At 39.5% G+C, this 17500-nt stretch overlaps 1 protein-coding gene across 1 annotated transcript in view; it reads right to left on the bottom strand.

The window, feature by feature from the left end:
* LOC143019088 (uncharacterized) overlaps positions 1-17500 on the bottom strand; it is a 146398-nt gene that overhangs the window by 29179 nt on the left and 99719 nt on the right. Inside the window, exons 4-5 of the mRNA XM_076174787.1 lie at positions 3969-4095; positions 895-1067 (exon numbers count right to left, since the gene is read on the bottom strand). Coding sequence (XP_076030902.1) covers positions 895-1067; positions 3969-4095 — 300 coding nt within the window. The remainder of the gene's footprint in view (positions 1-894; positions 1068-3968; positions 4096-17500) is intronic.

The raw sequence follows: 17500 nt of genomic DNA, 5'->3' as shown, positions 1-17500 counted from the left end.
TCTATGAGAGACTGATTAACGTAATTTTATATCAATCATACAAGGACCAAAAATGCCGCCCCTCAAAAAGTGCCGCCCGGGGCGGACTGCCCCTACCGCCCCACCTTAGCTACGCCACTGTGTATACATTATATATATATGTATATATATATATATATATATATATATATATATATATAAAGATGGTGATGATAGCAAAATTGATAATAACAGTATCAGATAAATATATAAATAAAAAAACAAAAAATAATGTAGCATAAATGAATAATTAATCAATACCATGAAATGAAAAATAAAGATATGTAATTGAATGAAAAAAATAATGAGTGCATAAAATAAACAAATAAGTACATACAATTCAACAAATATATATAGGTAAATAAATGATAATAGAATAGATTATGAAAAATGACAACGGAGAAGCTAACAAGCAATAAATCGTAACATTAAAATTATAAATGATGTACAAGTAGTAGGAAGAACTGTATTGAAAAATATCCAAACCGCCATTGCGGAAGAGAAAGAAGAAGAAGAAGAAGAAGAAGAAGAAGAAGAAGAAGAAGAAGAAGAAGAAGAAGAAGAAGAAGAAGAAGAAGAAGAAGAAGAAGAAGAAGAAGAAGAAGAAGAAGAAGAAGAAGAAGAAGAAGAAGAAGAAGAAGAAGAAGAAGAAGAAGAAGAAGAAGAAGAAGAAGAAGAAGAAGAAGAAGAAGAAGAAGAAGAAGAAGAAGAAGAAGAAGAAGAAGAAGAAGAAGAAGAAGAATGTATATATATATATATATATGTATATATATATATATATATGTATATATGTATATATATATATATATATATATATATATATATAGAGAGAGAGAGAGAGAGAGAGGACGAGGACGAGGGTACATCATTACTCACTTGGCTTATACTCGACGCTCCTGGTGAAGGAGACGTTCGTGTTGGGGATGCTCGCCGAACACTCGAACTCGACGTCGCCGCCCAACTTCCTCTCCTCGACGGTGAACTCGACGACGGAGATGTAGAGGCCGTTGTCCCACGTCGTCTCCCTCTTGCTCTCCTCCGCGGGCAGGCTGTGCGGCGACACCAAAGAAATTAACCTCAGTTGACTTATCCAGATACTAAAAGGTCTCTTCCCCCTTGTTAATTGAGGTAGATGAACCCCGCCCCTATCCTACTCCTTATCTATTCCATATCTATTTTCCATTCAATTTTATCGAAATGTAAAAAAATTGCCTCCTATTGCAGAAATGTTTAACGAGATAGACTTAAGGTTTAGACAATTGGACATCTACATTGAAATCTCGGTCTAATGAACACAGATGCACTCTACAAAGTATTTAGAATAAAAGAATATATTCCTAGATATAAATTTGGTAAATCAGATTATTGAAATGTATTGTTATTTTAGATAACATGGATAAGAATTAGATACATAGTTCCCGGACATATAAGAACATAATCATTAATGAAAAATGTAGACTGCATACGGGGAGTCTATATATTTCGACTACTAAATGCAGTCATCAGTAGTACTAGTGAAGAGGACTGCAGTTAGCAGTCGAAATATATAGACTCCCTGTCTCCATTCTTTTCTTCTGCTCAGACTATAGTTTTAGTTGTGATGAGAACATAAGAACATAGGAGACTGCAAAAGACCATAAGGCCTAAACTAGGCAGTTCCATGTGGCAACCTCCTGACAGTATGGCATTGTCCTCAGTCAGTTCTATTACATGAAAGCCTATGACTACATCGTATGCGGTTAGGGTGGAGGGGAAGGGGGGAGGAGGAGAGGGAGGAGGAGGAGGAGGAGGAGGAGGAGGCGAGGGAGGAGGAGGAGGAGGAGGAGGAGGAGGAGGAGGAGGAGACGGGGAAGTAAGAGGGAGGAAAAGGGGTCAGGAACAGGAAGTTTTGGGATTTGTGTCTGATTCTATCGATCTCTTATAGAAGGGGGGATACCTTAAGCGCGCATATATGTAGGGTGTCAGTTACGCAATAATGTGTGTCCACACACACACACACACACACACACACACACACACACACACACACACACACACACACACACACACACACACCAAGCGATTCTATTCAGCTTTAAGGAGCCTCTAGGACATATAAGGTCAAGACCGAAGGGATGAAGAAAGAATTTCAATGCTTTTATTCTAGCTCTCTTTCTCTTCCTCCCTCCCTCCCTCCCTCTCTCTCTCTCTCTCTCTCTCTCTATCTCTCTCTTTTCCACTCTCTCTCTCTTCCTCACTGTTCCCCATCAGGAACATAATCATCATCCGCAAAGAGCATGTAATTGAAAAATTTTCACCTTGTCTCCCTCACGTCCCACGTCTGCGCTCCCCTCTATTATGGACTTCAATTCATGTCCTTCATAAAGTGCATGTATGTGTGTATGTATGCATGTGCGAATATTTTATGTACGTATGTGTGTTTGTATGGGGGGTATGCGTGGTTGTATGGATAGATGAATGAATGAATATGTATGCACATATGTACGCATTTATGTATGTGTGTTTATAGGTATGAATACGTGTACATATGTATATATGTATGTATATGCGCGTGTACATGTGTGAATATATGTAAGTATGCAAATATGCTGCATACATATATACATGCATGCATGGACAATATAGACGTACATGAGCACGTGTATATAGGTATACATGCATGCACGCATATGTATATATATATATATATATATATATATATATATATATGTACACACACACAAATATACGCAAACATACACACACATATACCAACACACACACACACACACACACACACACACACACACACACACACACACACACACACACACACACACACACACACACACACACACACACACACACACACACACACACACACACACACACACACACACACACACGCACTTCTCTCTTGTCAACACCCGTTGCAGAGTGCGAGAAGTATATGTGCCGGAACATTTCAGAGATCAAATCATTCTGCCTCAAGATGTTTTCAGGGACAGAACGAAACGTTGCAAATACCAATTCCTTTGGCAAGCATTCTCCTGGGAGCTCAGCCCACAGAGATAAGAAAAGTTGTATCACAAACAGAAAGAAAACAAGAAAAGTGCTGAAGTAACTATACTATACACATGTACACTCACGCACGCACACAAACACACGTATACACGCACACACACTGAAACATTCACACAGACACACATACACACACGCACAAACACACACACACACACACACACACACACACACACACACACACACACACACACACACACACACACACACACACACACACACACACACACACACACACACACACACACACACACATACACAAACACATGCACACAATTACATACACACACGCAGAAACACATACACACACAAATACACACACACAATCACACACACACACACACACACACACACACACACACACACACACACACACACACACACACACACAGAAACACACACACACACACACACACACACACACACACACACATAAACACACACACATACACAAAAGCATAGACACAGACACAGACACATACACAAAAGCATCAGTACAGACACACAGACAGACACACACACACACACACACACACACACACACACACACACACACACACACACACACACACACACACACACACACACACACACACACACACACACACACACACACACACACACACACACACACACACACACACACACACACACACACACACACACACACACACACACACACACACACACACACACACACACACACACACAGACAGACAAGGACACACACACATAAAAAAGTCTTGAATTGATCTTTTACCGGCTTGATCCCAAAAGAGTGAAACGCCATTTGTCGAACATAACCTTTCAATAACCTAACCCCCCCCCCACCCCCCACCCCGCACCCCCCACCCTCCACCTGGCGCCGGCGACGCATCTGTCCCTCTCACCTTCCGCTGCCGGACTTGATGCTGAGGTTGACCAGCGGCTCAGGGAAGACCCCGTCCGTCTCGCATCGAACATGGACTTCGTCGTCGTCCAGGGCCTTCGCCATCACTTCCATTCTCGAGGGTTGGGCTGGGAGGAAAGGAGAAAAAAAACATATTATTACAAATTGTGGGGGGTTATGTGTAGCTAGTATTGGGTGGTAACTGACAGCTGAACCTGGCTGTCTGTAGGGAAAGTTTCCGTGACCTCCTCATTCGAGGTTTGGGCTTAAACATGAACAAAATAACAAAGGGATAAATGAATAATAAATAGGTTAAGATAAGAGAAAGAAGGATGCGGAAAAAAATATAATATACACATATATGTATATTATATATATATATGAATATATATATATATATATATATATATATATATATATATATATATATATATATATATATATATATATATATATATCAAGGACTACTATTACACAGGACGTGCGCACCCAGATCCCTGGGTCCGCTAGCGGAGGCCATTGCTTTCTTTGTAACTTAACATTTTATATTGGACAAATATATCAAAACTAGAAACCTAACATTGTATATAGGACAAAAATATCAACTATTAGCTTATTCAATGCAGTATAAGTTAGTATAAACTTTTATAGTGAAATAAGAAACTATTTTTAAGGCACTGTTATACTTTGAAATGCCAATTTTAGCCGGACTTAACAGGTATTTTTGTATGAGGTTAGTGGACACCAGGGATGGCGATTTTTTTTACCTTTTTAAAAATATAAAAAAATCGTTTTTTTTTTTTACTTAAATCAGATTTATTTGATTTAAATAGATTTTTCATAAATTTTATTATGGGATTGCTATCTGATATGCGATCTGATTGCTAAAGGGCATTTTTAGCATATCAATATAAGGAGCAGTGTTATATAGACTTGCCACAAGTATACAAGGAACGGTATAAGCCTACATGTAATATATATCACTGTGCAGCCCACAAGTTTCAACAAGATTCTTGTTGAAACTTGTTCTAGGTAAGCAGCTTCTCACTGACTCAGTTGCTGCTTTGGAATCAACCAGGAAGGATGTCTTCTGGACCTGGCAGAGTGGTTCCTTCAGGCAGAAAAAATTATCCTGTCTGGAATTATTTTGAAAAACTACCAACAACTTCTGGCAAAGGGTACCGAGCTAAATGCAAAGACTGCGGCCAGAAGCTACGGGGCATTGTGTCAATATTAAAATCTCACAGAGATAAATGCTAAGGTCAGCCACAGCATACAGAAGAAATTGATGACCCAGGTAAATAATTTTATTTATATTGTGTGCATTTCTCCCTTTTCATATGCAACTATATAAATTTGGTGAACAATGGCGAGCATGTGCAATAAAAATATGAAGGCCTAAAGAGATGATACTTCAACTTCATTACTTCTAAATTTGGGTAATGACTATATCACTATAATATACTGTATCCACTCAACTTTGGGGCCTAGATGATTGTTATTCATTTCATTCAACATTGTGTAATATATTTCATAGGTTCCATTGGAATTCAGCCCACATGAGATTCAGTCCAAAGGGATTTAGCCTAACCTAACCCAACTAGCCCATTATTTTTAGTGAATTTAAAAGTGGACTGAATCCTGTGTGGGCTGAATTCCAAGCCCACCTATTTCATATCCTGTTAATTATTTCCAAATAATTTAGTGGCTTGTGTGAATATGATCATTATCTAAAAAAATAACTACTGTACTCAAAAGTAGCCTAAATCACATTGTATTCATTCATTTATTTATTCATTTATGAAATATGCAATATGCTAAAATTTTCTGTTTCCATTTCAGGATCTGTATCAACAGCTTCAATCCCTTCATCATCGGCTTCACTTGAATTATCTGCAAACCTGACTCCACCATTAAAAAGGTCACTATCAGACTCCTCCACAGGCGCCACTTCTGCTAAATCATTTTCATCTAAAAGAAAGTCATCAACATCTCTGGACAGATTTGTCATAAAAACTTCAGCCTCTCAAAAGGAAAATCTCGACAAAGAAGTTGCAAGAATTATATTTGCTACAAATTCACCATTTCGTCTTGTTCAGCATCCTCAGTTTCTCAAGATGGTTCAGAACCTGAGGCCAAGTTATATTCCTCCATCCAGAAAAGATATTGCTGATAAGTACTTGGATCTTGTGTATGAAAAGGAATATAAAAAGTGTGCATCAAGAAATGGCCGTGAACGGTCCCCAGTTTGAAGATGACCCACGGCCATTTCATGATTTGTATATATACATATATTTATATATATATATATATATATATATATATATAAACATATATAAAACACACACACTGGGTATTCCTGTTTTGGTCTAGGAGGAGCCCAATGACTTCAAAGGTGAGGAGTTGGAGGGAGAGACTAAAAGGGCCAGAAACTGCCGCCACAATAACACCAACAATGCAAGTCATATAGCATTGCTGAAAAAGTTTATTCATTCTTTAATCTATTATATATCTATTCATTTCTTTATTATTTAATTTTGCGAATAAATATTTACTTTTTCCTTTTCTCTCTTTCCTTGGTCACCGGCAGTCGATTTTATTCAGTTAAGTGGAGGAGGAGGAGGAGGAGGAGGAGGAGGAGGAGGAGGAGGAGGAGGAGGAGGAGGAGGAGGAGGGCGTGTCCTTGCTCCCTCAGAGGATTAACCCATTGAACAGGGGGATTAAGGGGTCACGGTCGAGCCAGGCTCTTTCACAACAGGGTTCGCCCTTAAGCTTCCTATAACTGCTGGTCTCCATATTGAACAAATTACATAAAGTACGTCAGCGTCCTTGATGGTTAAGGAGAGAGAGAGAGAGAGAGAGAGAGAGAGAGAGAGAGAGAGAGAGAGAGAGAGAGAGAGAGAGAGAGAGAGAGAGAGAGAGAGAGAGAGAGAGAGAGAGAGAGAGAGAGAGAGAGAGAGAGAGAGAGAGAGAGAGAGAGAGAGAGAGAGAGAGAGAGAGAGAGAGAGAGAGAGAGAGAGAGAGAGGAACCAAGAGCAACAACGAAAATTTGGAAAATTTTGAGAATATGGCGCTCAGAAAAAAAAAAAGAAATCAAGAAGAAAAAATCAATTCATAGCCTGAGACACCTCTTTAAGAGCCAAACAAAGAGCTCTTTCCGAGAACAGAACCGCACACTCAAATGCACACAATGAATATATATATATATATATATATATATATATATTTATATATATGTATTCATATATATATAACTATATATATATATATATATATATATATACATATATATATATAAATATTGACGTAAATGAAGTAGGAAACACAGGAGTCATAGTCCAAGTTTATTCCTGACTAGTTTCTTAGGTATGCTTTCTTAGATTAATGAAAAAAGATAACTGCAAAACTAATTAGGAATAAGCTCAGACTAAGACTCTTGTGTTTCCTACTCTACTTACGTCAACCTGCCTGAATGTCTCAACATATATATATATATATATGTATATATATATATTATATATATATATATATATACATATATATATATACATATATATACATATATATACATATATATACATATATATACATATATATATGCATATATATATAGATATACATATATATACACACATATATACACATTATATATATATATATATATATATATATATATATATATATATATATATATATATATATATATATTGAGGAGTACCCACAAGGAAAGATAAACTAACAAATTAGAGCACTTTCGTGTATTTACATCCACAGTGTTTAGTGCAAATGTAGATAGAAATACATAGATATCCTTTGAATGTTAAGTGTGCTGGTAGCGTATTCGGAAGCGTGTTCGTCTCGCATTTGCTTAGTGTGGGTTCGAGTCCCGTACACCTCTCCGATTCCCAGCACATACACACACACACACATATTATATATATATATATATATATATATATATATATATACATATAAACAAACAACTTGTGTATAGTTTCTTTCATGAGTCCTGAGTCGTCCTATTGTTTTGACTACACAAATAAAACGTTTGTTGGTGAACGTTTTGATATATGTTTCATATATGGTAGTTCCTCGTGTAGAAGAATATGTATTTTTTATATAAAAAAAACGACGTATTAAAACATTCACATACGAAGACTCAGTATTTTTCCTACTGTTATAGTGGCATCTGTTATCAAAAAGCGGCAACAGACAAAGGTGTCGTTTAACTTTGAAACCTTAACAGCTGCCAGTACCTAAAAAAAGAGCATACGCTAGGAGGAGCTTAGGAGCCACCAAGTCTGTCACTTTTGCCCTATGTGCTCAGTGCATTGTGGCGGAAGTAGGGTGGTGGCAACTAAAATGTTTCAACAATTACTGGATTCGAACTTAGACTCATGGCATGCGAGGCAGCATAGAAAGAATATCTGAATTAATTAATTGATAATAAATTAATAATAATATTTACATGGGGTAATTATGCGTTTGTGTATACAGCAATATTAAGGTATGCATGGACGCCTAGTGACTGAGACGAAGACTGGGATTACATTTAACCAGAACAAAATATATAGAGTATGAAACCATATTGAAGAAATCAAGATTCTATGCGCTTGTACAATAGGATCCACAAGTCCGTCCGAGCTTTTCGTAAGTACACTATTAGTTCAAAACGTTGGTTCACGTATTTAGAAATAGGAATTGTCTAGATTAATCCAACTTAGCCAGGGTTCCTCTTTAATGATTTTATTCTGGCAAGCGCCACACGATTTTCTTTCAGCTTGGAGAAACTTCTGGGCGTTAAGAGGTTAACAGGGGCGATTTTGCTTGATTCTATCACTTGCATATCATCCTTATGTGCTTTATTGATCGAGCTAATGGGATTAGCCGAGTATTACTTCCAGGATGACACCCAAGTGCAGGAAACCATTGCAAGCAATGACGGATAAAACGAGTATGTGGCAACATGGCATTTTATATATATGATTCAATGTGTAGAATATCAGCGTTGGTCAGGTACTGAGCATGAAGGTAAGCTATGTCTACACTGTTGCCAGATCTATGAGAGTACCAAATCAACCAATTATGATGGTGCCAATTCTACCAGTTATGACATTGGTGTCAATTCTGCCAACGATGACACAGAGACAAAATCTACCGACAATGACACCCGCCAGTTGTATAAAAAACAACACTGTTGTCAGGTTGTCAGTAACATCAATGGCCATGATACTGTTGTCAACTCTTCCCAATGACGACTGGTGTCAATTCTGTAATGACGACAGTGGTGCCAATTGTATCTCATCCTGATCGCCAATTCAGTACTTAACGACTTTATTCAGGTCAACACTGGACGACTGTATCAAGATGGACCCATTCATTTCCGTGGTACCCTCGATTTGATTAATTTCCGTAAACCCCTCTCTTTACTGGAGGTCCTTAAAAAAAAAAAAAAAAAAAAAAAAAATCTCACACACAGTGGGAAGTGAGAAACCCATGTTAAGGCAAAGACCCGTAAGTTGCAGAAAGCCGCTGAGTTTTAAGGCCGACGTCGGATCTCCTCCCCGCACAGCCAGGGTTCTCGGGAACCAAAGCATCAAGCCCGCAGTGAGTCCTGGGAATCGAGCTCATGACCACCTGCACAAGAGTTCGACACGGTATCTACCTAAATCCATCTTCAGAGGTTTTGTGCCAATTTAATCAAGTCTAATCCCAGACGTTTCATTCGGTTTAAACAGACCCTTTAACGGTGGTATTCTTAAAAAAAAATCTGTCTTTATATAAATCTTATGTAAATCCTTGGAAGGGAAATATTTATACAAGGAAAGAATTTTTTCAAAGAATACTACCGTAAGATTTAAAGAAATCTTTCCTTATATAAATATTTTCCTTCTAAGGACTTACATAAGATTTATATAAGGAAAAAACTTTTTTTTTTAAGAATAACCACTGTAAGCCTAAAGGGGGTTAACCTAAGTCACCCTGATAATACAGCGGACACCGGAATATAACTTATGGAATTAATCTTATCCCTGGCGCCAACGAAAACATGATCTCGCATCCTCATAGTCTCGGGTTCGAGTCCCGCACTCCTTCCCGATTTTTCACCAGTGATAGTTAATAGTTACCTGGCCTAACAGTCCCCAAAGCACATAGGGTAGAAGTGACAGATCCGGCTGCAGCCACTCAGCGTCTCCTGGCGTATGCCATCTTGCAAAGGTGTTGGTAAACCATTTGTTTTTTAATGTAGCTGCCGCCAGGCGATTTTATTAAACTAAAATATCCCGTTTTCGAAATCAATCACACTTGCAGTACTGTCGTTGTCATCGAAGTCACGGAATTATAGATAAATAAATAAAATCAAGACGATTTGTGTGAAAGAAATCAGATGCTCCAATCATTTGTCGATTCAGCATCTCTACGACCAATCAGAGACTCGCATCTGGTGTCGACGGCCAATCAGGTGAGGGAGATAATGGTGACGTCGTAAAATTCGATTTAAGAGTTTAAGGTCGACCTTCATCACGTCCATCATAGAAAATGGGAAGACGGCGATGGAGGAGGAAAAAAAAAAAAAAAAAAAAAAAAAAAAAAAAAAAAAAAAAAAAAAAAAAAAAAAAAAAAAAAAAAAAAAAAAAAATACTCTGTATTGATATAAGCCTCTAGTTTTTATTGAGGTTAGGAGGAGGCTATGAGGTTAGAATAATAGGAAGTATTGTTTTCGTCAATATAATGTCATACCTTAATCATTTTGTTCATGTCTTCGTCTTAATCTATCGCTCTCTTTCTTCTCTCTTTCTCTTTTTTCCAACCTGTTCATCCCAAGCTCTTCCACCTCCCCTCTCTTTCTCTTTTTCTCTCTCTCCTTAACCTTTTCTAACTCCTCTCTCTTTCGTCCTCTTTCTCTCTTCCCCTATTCTCCCCTCTTTCCCCCTCTCTTTCTCCTCGTCTCTCTCTTTCCCATCGTATGTTACTTCCTATCCTCCTACTTCTCTCTCTCCTCTCTCTTTCGTCCTCTTTCCTCTCTTCTCTTTTCCTCGCTCTTCTCTTTAGTATCTCTTGTATAAGTGAAATTATTTTTTGTAACGGAGTACTGAATGACATCCGATCTTCTTCAGGATCTGACATAGCGTTTCCAATATCCTTTGAAGGGGAATTCGATCCTCTATAGACGGGAGATCCTCTTCATTCTGCTGCGTGGGATTCCATTCGCCCGCCAGAGGCTCCAGTACGTCTGTGTCTTCTCTATCTCATCGTAAGGTCGTTCAGCGTCTCCTGGCGTAAGCCCCCCCCCCCTCCAGGTTACTTATATACTGTGACGCCTGGTGGGAATTGCTCACAAGGATAGAAGCACTGGTGGAATAAAGTTCAAGTAAGAAGTTACGTTCCTCTCCGTTTTTGGGTCTCGGTCAGGATAGGACTTGTTCAATGAGGGCCCGGTCTCCCTTCACTTCTTGGTGAAGTCCACTGTAGTCTCGTTTTATTCCTGCGAGCGGCAATTGATTTTATTCAGACGAAAGAGGGGGGCTGCGGAGTGATGGGGGTTGTCAGTAAAGATGAAAAATATATTTTTTGTTTTGCCTCTTTTTTTTTTTTCTTTTTGAGTTTCTTATTTTGGAAGACTTTTTCCTTCTCGAATTCTCCATTAAGGCATAGACGACATCTGATAACCTGAGGAAGTTCCTCTGGCTCCACCCCCTCTCTCCCCACTCCCTCCCTCTCCTCCTCCTCCTCCTCCTCTTCCTCCTCCTCCTCCTCCTCCTCCTCTTCCTCCTCCGTCGTCTCGCAGATCTTTTCTTCATCTCCTCTTGTGTCTGATACTCTTCTTCCTCTTCCTCGTTTCACACCTCTTTTCTCTATCTTCTCGTATTCTTTGTTCCTCCTCCTTCTCCCCTTTCTATCCCCTCTTTTCTTCTCCCCTTTCTCACACATCTTCTCTGTCTGCTCCTTCCCCTCCTCCTTCTTATCCTCTCCTCTTTTTCGATATTCCTTCTCCTCCTTCACCTCCTCTTCCTCCCATTCACCTCTCACTCCCCATCTCCCCTCACTCTCTTTCCCCTTGTCTTGTCTTCTTATTCTTTTTTCTCCTCCTCTTTTTCTTCCCTTTTTTTGTGTTATCCCTGAGGCCTTTTTCCTCCCTCTTCCTCCTCCTCCTCCTCTTCCTCCTGATCTTCCTCCTCCTCTTTTGTTACCTTCTCTCTTTTTTCGTTTTTTTCAGTGCTGCTCCTTCTTCTGCATCTCCTCTTTCTTCATCTCCTCATATAAAGTATTGACTGCATAACTTCTATACGATCAATATTCTGAGAATTTAACTGGCACCTCTACGAACCAGAGCCACGCATCATTCGTTTATAACTGGAGACTAATTTGCACTCAGAAAAAGGCGGTGGGATATTGAGGATAGAAACACTGGTTAATGCTGAACGCAAATTCTCCTCCTCCTCCTCCTCCTCCTCCTCTTCCCCTTTCTTTTTTTCACCTGTCTCCTCCTCTTCTTCTTATTTCATCTTCTTCTCCTCATCCTCCTCTTCCCCCTTCTCTTTTTTCACCTGTCACCTTCTCCTCTTCCTCTTCTGTCCTCTTCTCCTCCTCATCTTCCTTCTCTGTTTTCATTCCTCTCCCTCTCCCTCTTACCTTTTGGTCCTCCTCCTCCTCCTCCTCCTCCTCTTCCCCTTCTCTTTTTTCACCTGTCTCCTCCTCCTCCTCTTCCCCCTTCTCTTTTTTTCATCTCTCTCCTCCTCCTCCTCTTCTTCTTTCCTCTTCTCTTCCTTCTCTGCTTTCACTTCTCTCCCCTCCCTCTTACCTCCTGGTCCTCCTCTTCCTCCACCTTTCCCACTTCCTCCTCCTCCTCCTCCTCCACTTCTTTTGCCTCCTCCTCCATACTCTGTATCTTTTCTTTTGTCTCTCCATTTTCTTTCTCTCTTTTTCTTCTCTTTCTCTGTTTTCTTTACAATTTTCTTCTATCTCCTCTCATGCCTTTTCTTCTCCTCCTTCTCTTTATTATCATAATTTTCATGTTCTTCTTCATTAATTTCTCTCTCTCTCTTTCTCTCTCTCTCTCTCTCTCTGTCTCTCTTTCTCTCTCTCCTCGTTTGCGCTTCCATTTCAATTCTCTTAATTCGTCTATTTGTCATGATTTCTTTATATCTTTCTTTAATCACCACATCATCGTCCTCTCTCGTACTAATCTATCTCTATTTTCCAACTTATCTTACGTCTTTCATCTTTCTATATTCTCTTCTTTAAACTAATCTATTCCTCTTCATATTCCTTTCATTTTCTTCTTCTTCTTCCTCCTCCTCCTTCTCCTCCTCCTCTTCCTCTTCTTCCTTCCTCCTCTCTCTCGTTCAGCACTTCTTTATCGTTTTCTTCTTCTCTTTTTCCTCTTCGTCTTCTTTTTCCTTATCCTCTTTAAGCTGTGGTTATTTATACATAATATTCTTGTTAATATCAGAAGCACAATGACTTTATTTACTTATTTTATTCTGGCTATCATCTGACGATTTTTTCAGCTGAGGTGAGGATGTTGACGCAATGAGAAAGGTGAAGATAATTTCCTCTCTTCTTTTTCCTCTTTCTTCTCCTCTTTAACGGATCTCTTTTTCTATGTATTAGGTTCCTTTTTGTTTTTCTCTTTTAGCATAATCCTCCTCCTCCTCCTCCTTCACTTCCTCCTTCTCCTCCTCCTTCTCCTCCTCCTCCTCTTCCTCCTCCTCCTCCTCCTCTGTCATCTTTTCTTCTTCTTCTTATCAAATTAGCACTTTCTTTACCTTCCTCTTCCTTCTCTTTATCTTTTATCTTTCCTCTCAACAAATAAACTCTTCCTTTATCTTCCTCCTCCTCAAGTTCTTCCTCCTCTCCCTTATCTTCATTCTCCTCCTTCTTTACTTTTCCTCCTTAACTCCTTCCCTGCCGGGTGGCACTTTTCCCTTCCTCCTAAATGCCGCCAGTCGATTTTATTAATCTCTGTAGCACCCCCACACCTGCAAAGGGACTATGGAAGCTTAATTTTTTTCCTCCTCTTCTTCTTCCTTCTCTTCCTCCTTCTCCTCTTCCTCCTTTCTTATCTTCCTCCTGCCTCTACTCTTCAGCCTTCAAACCTTCTGCTATCTCTTTGTCACTTTCTCGAGTTTCCGAATCCTCAATTGTGACAATATTTTTTTCGTTCATTTTTCTTGTCAAAAAAAAAAAAAAAAAAAAAAAAAAAAGGATCACAAAGTTTCTTTTCTTCTTTCACTTGTTATCTATCCCTTGGTCGTTCCTGTCCCTCCTAGAGATAGACTGAGAGGCAATGAATTTTCTTTTAAGCGGTTACCAGTTACCAGTTATCTTTGGGTTATCTCTACCGCCTCATCCTCTACAATGTCTCTTAGAGTCAAGGCGAGAGGGAATGGGAGACAAAGTCCTATAGGATATATCATCAGTTGTCTTATCTGACGTTATCTCCAGTTTATCGGTCTCTGCCTCCTCTTCATCTCCGAGCCTCCTGGAGGCAGAAGGGAGAGGCAGACAGGAAGTTCCTTTATGATCAGTCACCGGTTGCCTTCTCGTTTGAGGTTACCTCTTTGTGATTATTGAGCCTCCTTCTGATAGTTGAGAGGTTCAGGGTTCTTCATAAGTTGTCATCCATTGTCTATCTTTAATATTACCTCTGCCTTTTCGTCCTCCTCCTCTTCCTACTTTCCTTTTTCCTCATTGTTCTTTCCTTCTTCCTTTTCATCCTTTGGTGTTTCTGTCCTTTGGCGCTGCCCTTTTTATTTCCTCTTTTCTTCTCTTCCTTCTCCCCCTCGCTTCGTCATCATCCCTGGCCTTAGTCTCTGGCTTTTGTTCTTCTCCTTTGTGTCAGATGGCCTTTGTCTTGTGCACCGTCGCAGCCTCATGAAGGCCGCTGTATCCTTTATTTTATTTCTTCTTCCTCTTCTCCATCATCATCTTCTGGTTTTTCTCTTAGTTTTTTTTTTCCAGAGCCTTTTTCTTTCCTTTTTCCCTTTTTCGTCACTTCATTTCCAGCAACTTTTGGCCTCGTCTTTCTTCTTCTTCTTCTTTTCTTTCTTTCTTTCCCTGACGTGTTGTGTGCTTCTTTGCAGCGTAATAAGATTTTTTTTAAGTCGTTAGGTCAGCCATTATTATTTTACTTTATTTTCGAAATTTCCGGGTCGCGCGTGCTTGCTCTCTCTTGGACCTCTTTCCTAAATAACTCTCTCTCTCTCTTTCTCATTCAAACACTTATTATTCGATCACTCCTCCTCCCCCTCCTCCTCCTTCACCTCTTCCTCTTCCTCCTCTTCTTCTCCTTCTTCTTCTTCTTCTTCTTCTTCTTTTTCGCCTCCGTCTCCTTCTTCGTCTTCGTCTTCTGTCCTCTTTCTCTCTGCTTTCTTTTTCTTTCTTTCTTTCATCTTCTTCTTCTTCTTCTTTCTTTTTCTTTCTTCTTCCTTCTTCCTCTTCTCTCATCTCTTTCCCCTATTCCTCCCCTTCAATTTCTCTTCACTATATTTCGGCTCCTCTTTTTTCCTTCTTTCCCTCTTTTTTCCCCTCTTTATTTCTCCTGCTATACCTTTTTATATGGATGGTTGTGGAGTGGGTGTACGCTTTGACACGGCCACCCTTCTTGTAAAGGGAAAAAAAAACAGCTTTTTCTCTCTCTCTCCTAACCTATTCTCTTCCTCCTCTTCCTTTTTCTCTTCTCTTCTCTTTTCTCCTTTCTCTTCCTATTCCTCTTCGCCTCCCTTTCGTCCCATTTCTTTTGTTTCTAAGCTTCCTTCTGGTTTTCTTCTTCGTCTCTTCCTATTCTTATTTCTCTATTTTCTCTTGCTTATCATCATTTTTATTTACGGTCTTCTCTTTTCATCTTATTCTCTCTTTCCGTCTCCTCTTCGTCTTTTTCTTCTCTTCGTCGTTTTTTATCTTTTTTGTCTTTTTTTTCTATTCGTCGTTTTCTTTTCGTCGTTCACTTTTCTCCTTTTCCTTTTTTTCTTGCTCCTCTTTCTTTTTACCTCTCTTTATCTTTTTCTTCTCTTTTTCCTCTTTTCTCTCTCTCCTTTCTCTTTTCCTTCTCTTCCAATTGTTCTTCTTCGCTTTTCCTTCTCTTCCTCTTTTTCTTCTTCTCTTTCTCTTTTTCCTCTCCTTTTCCTCTTCCTCTTCTTCGTTATCTCTTCTTCTCCTTTCCCTCTTTTCCTCTCCGTTTCCAAATTTATTCATTATTTTTTCTCCTTCCACTTTGTCTTTTTTCCTCTTTTTCTTCTCTTCCACTTGTCCTCCTCTTCTACTTTTCTCTTCTTCCTTTCTTTTATTGTTCTCACTTTCTTATCCTCTTCCTCTATTCCTTCTCTTCCTCTTGTTCATCCCCTCTTCATCTTGTTCTTCTAGTCTTCCTCTTTCTCTTCTATTCCTCTTTTTTCCTTTGTTCTCCTCTTCCTCTTGCTCTTCTATATTTCCTCTTTTTATTTTCTGCTTTTTTTCTTCTCCTCTTCCTCTTTTCCTTTCTCTTTTTCTTCTCCTCTCCCTATTTTCCTTTTTTTCTCTTTTTCTTCTCCTCTTCCTCTTTTTCCTTTTTCTCTTCCTCTTCCTCTTTTTCTTCTTTTCCTCTCCGCTCTCTTTTTTCTTTCCCTTTTTCTTATTATTTTCCTCTTTTTCTTTTTCCTCCTCCTCCTTTCCTTCTTTTCTTTTCCATTTCCTCTTTTCCTTCCACCACTACCACACTCACCACCACCACCACCACCACCACCACCACCACCACCACCACCACCACCACCACCACCACCACCACCACCACCACCACCACCACCACCACCACCACCACCATCACCACCAACACCACCACCACCAACACCACCACCATTACCAACAATAAATCACCACCACCAACAACCATCACCACAACCACAACCACAACCACCACCACCACAACCACCACCTTCACCGCCATTACCACCACTTCCACCACCATCAACCTTGCCCATTTCCACGCAGACCACAGTTATAAGCACCCTCGCTCCCTTCCACTCCTCCTCCTCTTCCTCCTCCTCCTCCTCCTCCTCCTCCTCCTTTTTCATCTCATTATTCGCTTTTCTCCTCTCTCCCATCCATCCATTCATCACAATATACGAAAGTGGAAAAACGTATTAACATGGTCGATTTCAAAACGGGAGGTGCCCTCAACCATCAATACTGTGATTAACCTCTTGGCCTACGCTCTATAGCTCTCTCTCACTCTCTTTCTCGCTCTCTCTCTCTCTCTCTCTCTCTCTCTCTCTCTCTCTCTCTCTCTCTCTCTCTCTCTCTCTCTCTCACGCTCGCTCTCTCGCTCGCTCTCTCTCATTCTCTCGCTTTCTTATTCTCATTTCCTTTCTTTCTTTATCACTCTTACTTTCTTCTTATTCTATCATTCTTCTTCGTCCTTTTCTTTATCTCTCCTTTCCTTTATAATTTTTCTTCCCCCTGCCCCTACTCTCTCTCTTTTTATGTTAATTTTTTCTCTATCATATTATCTTGTTCTATACTTTCCCTCACGTATGAACAAGCATCATTGTGTGT

Source organism: Oratosquilla oratoria, chromosome 36, assembly GCF_046742065.1.
Source record: "Oratosquilla oratoria isolate Oo_2021 chromosome 36, ASM4674206v1, whole genome shotgun sequence".
NCBI classification, from domain to species: domain Eukaryota; kingdom Metazoa; phylum Arthropoda; class Malacostraca; order Stomatopoda; family Squillidae; genus Oratosquilla; species Oratosquilla oratoria.
Note: the sequence above shows the minus strand (reverse complement) of the source record. Positions and strands in the feature narration are given on the sequence as shown.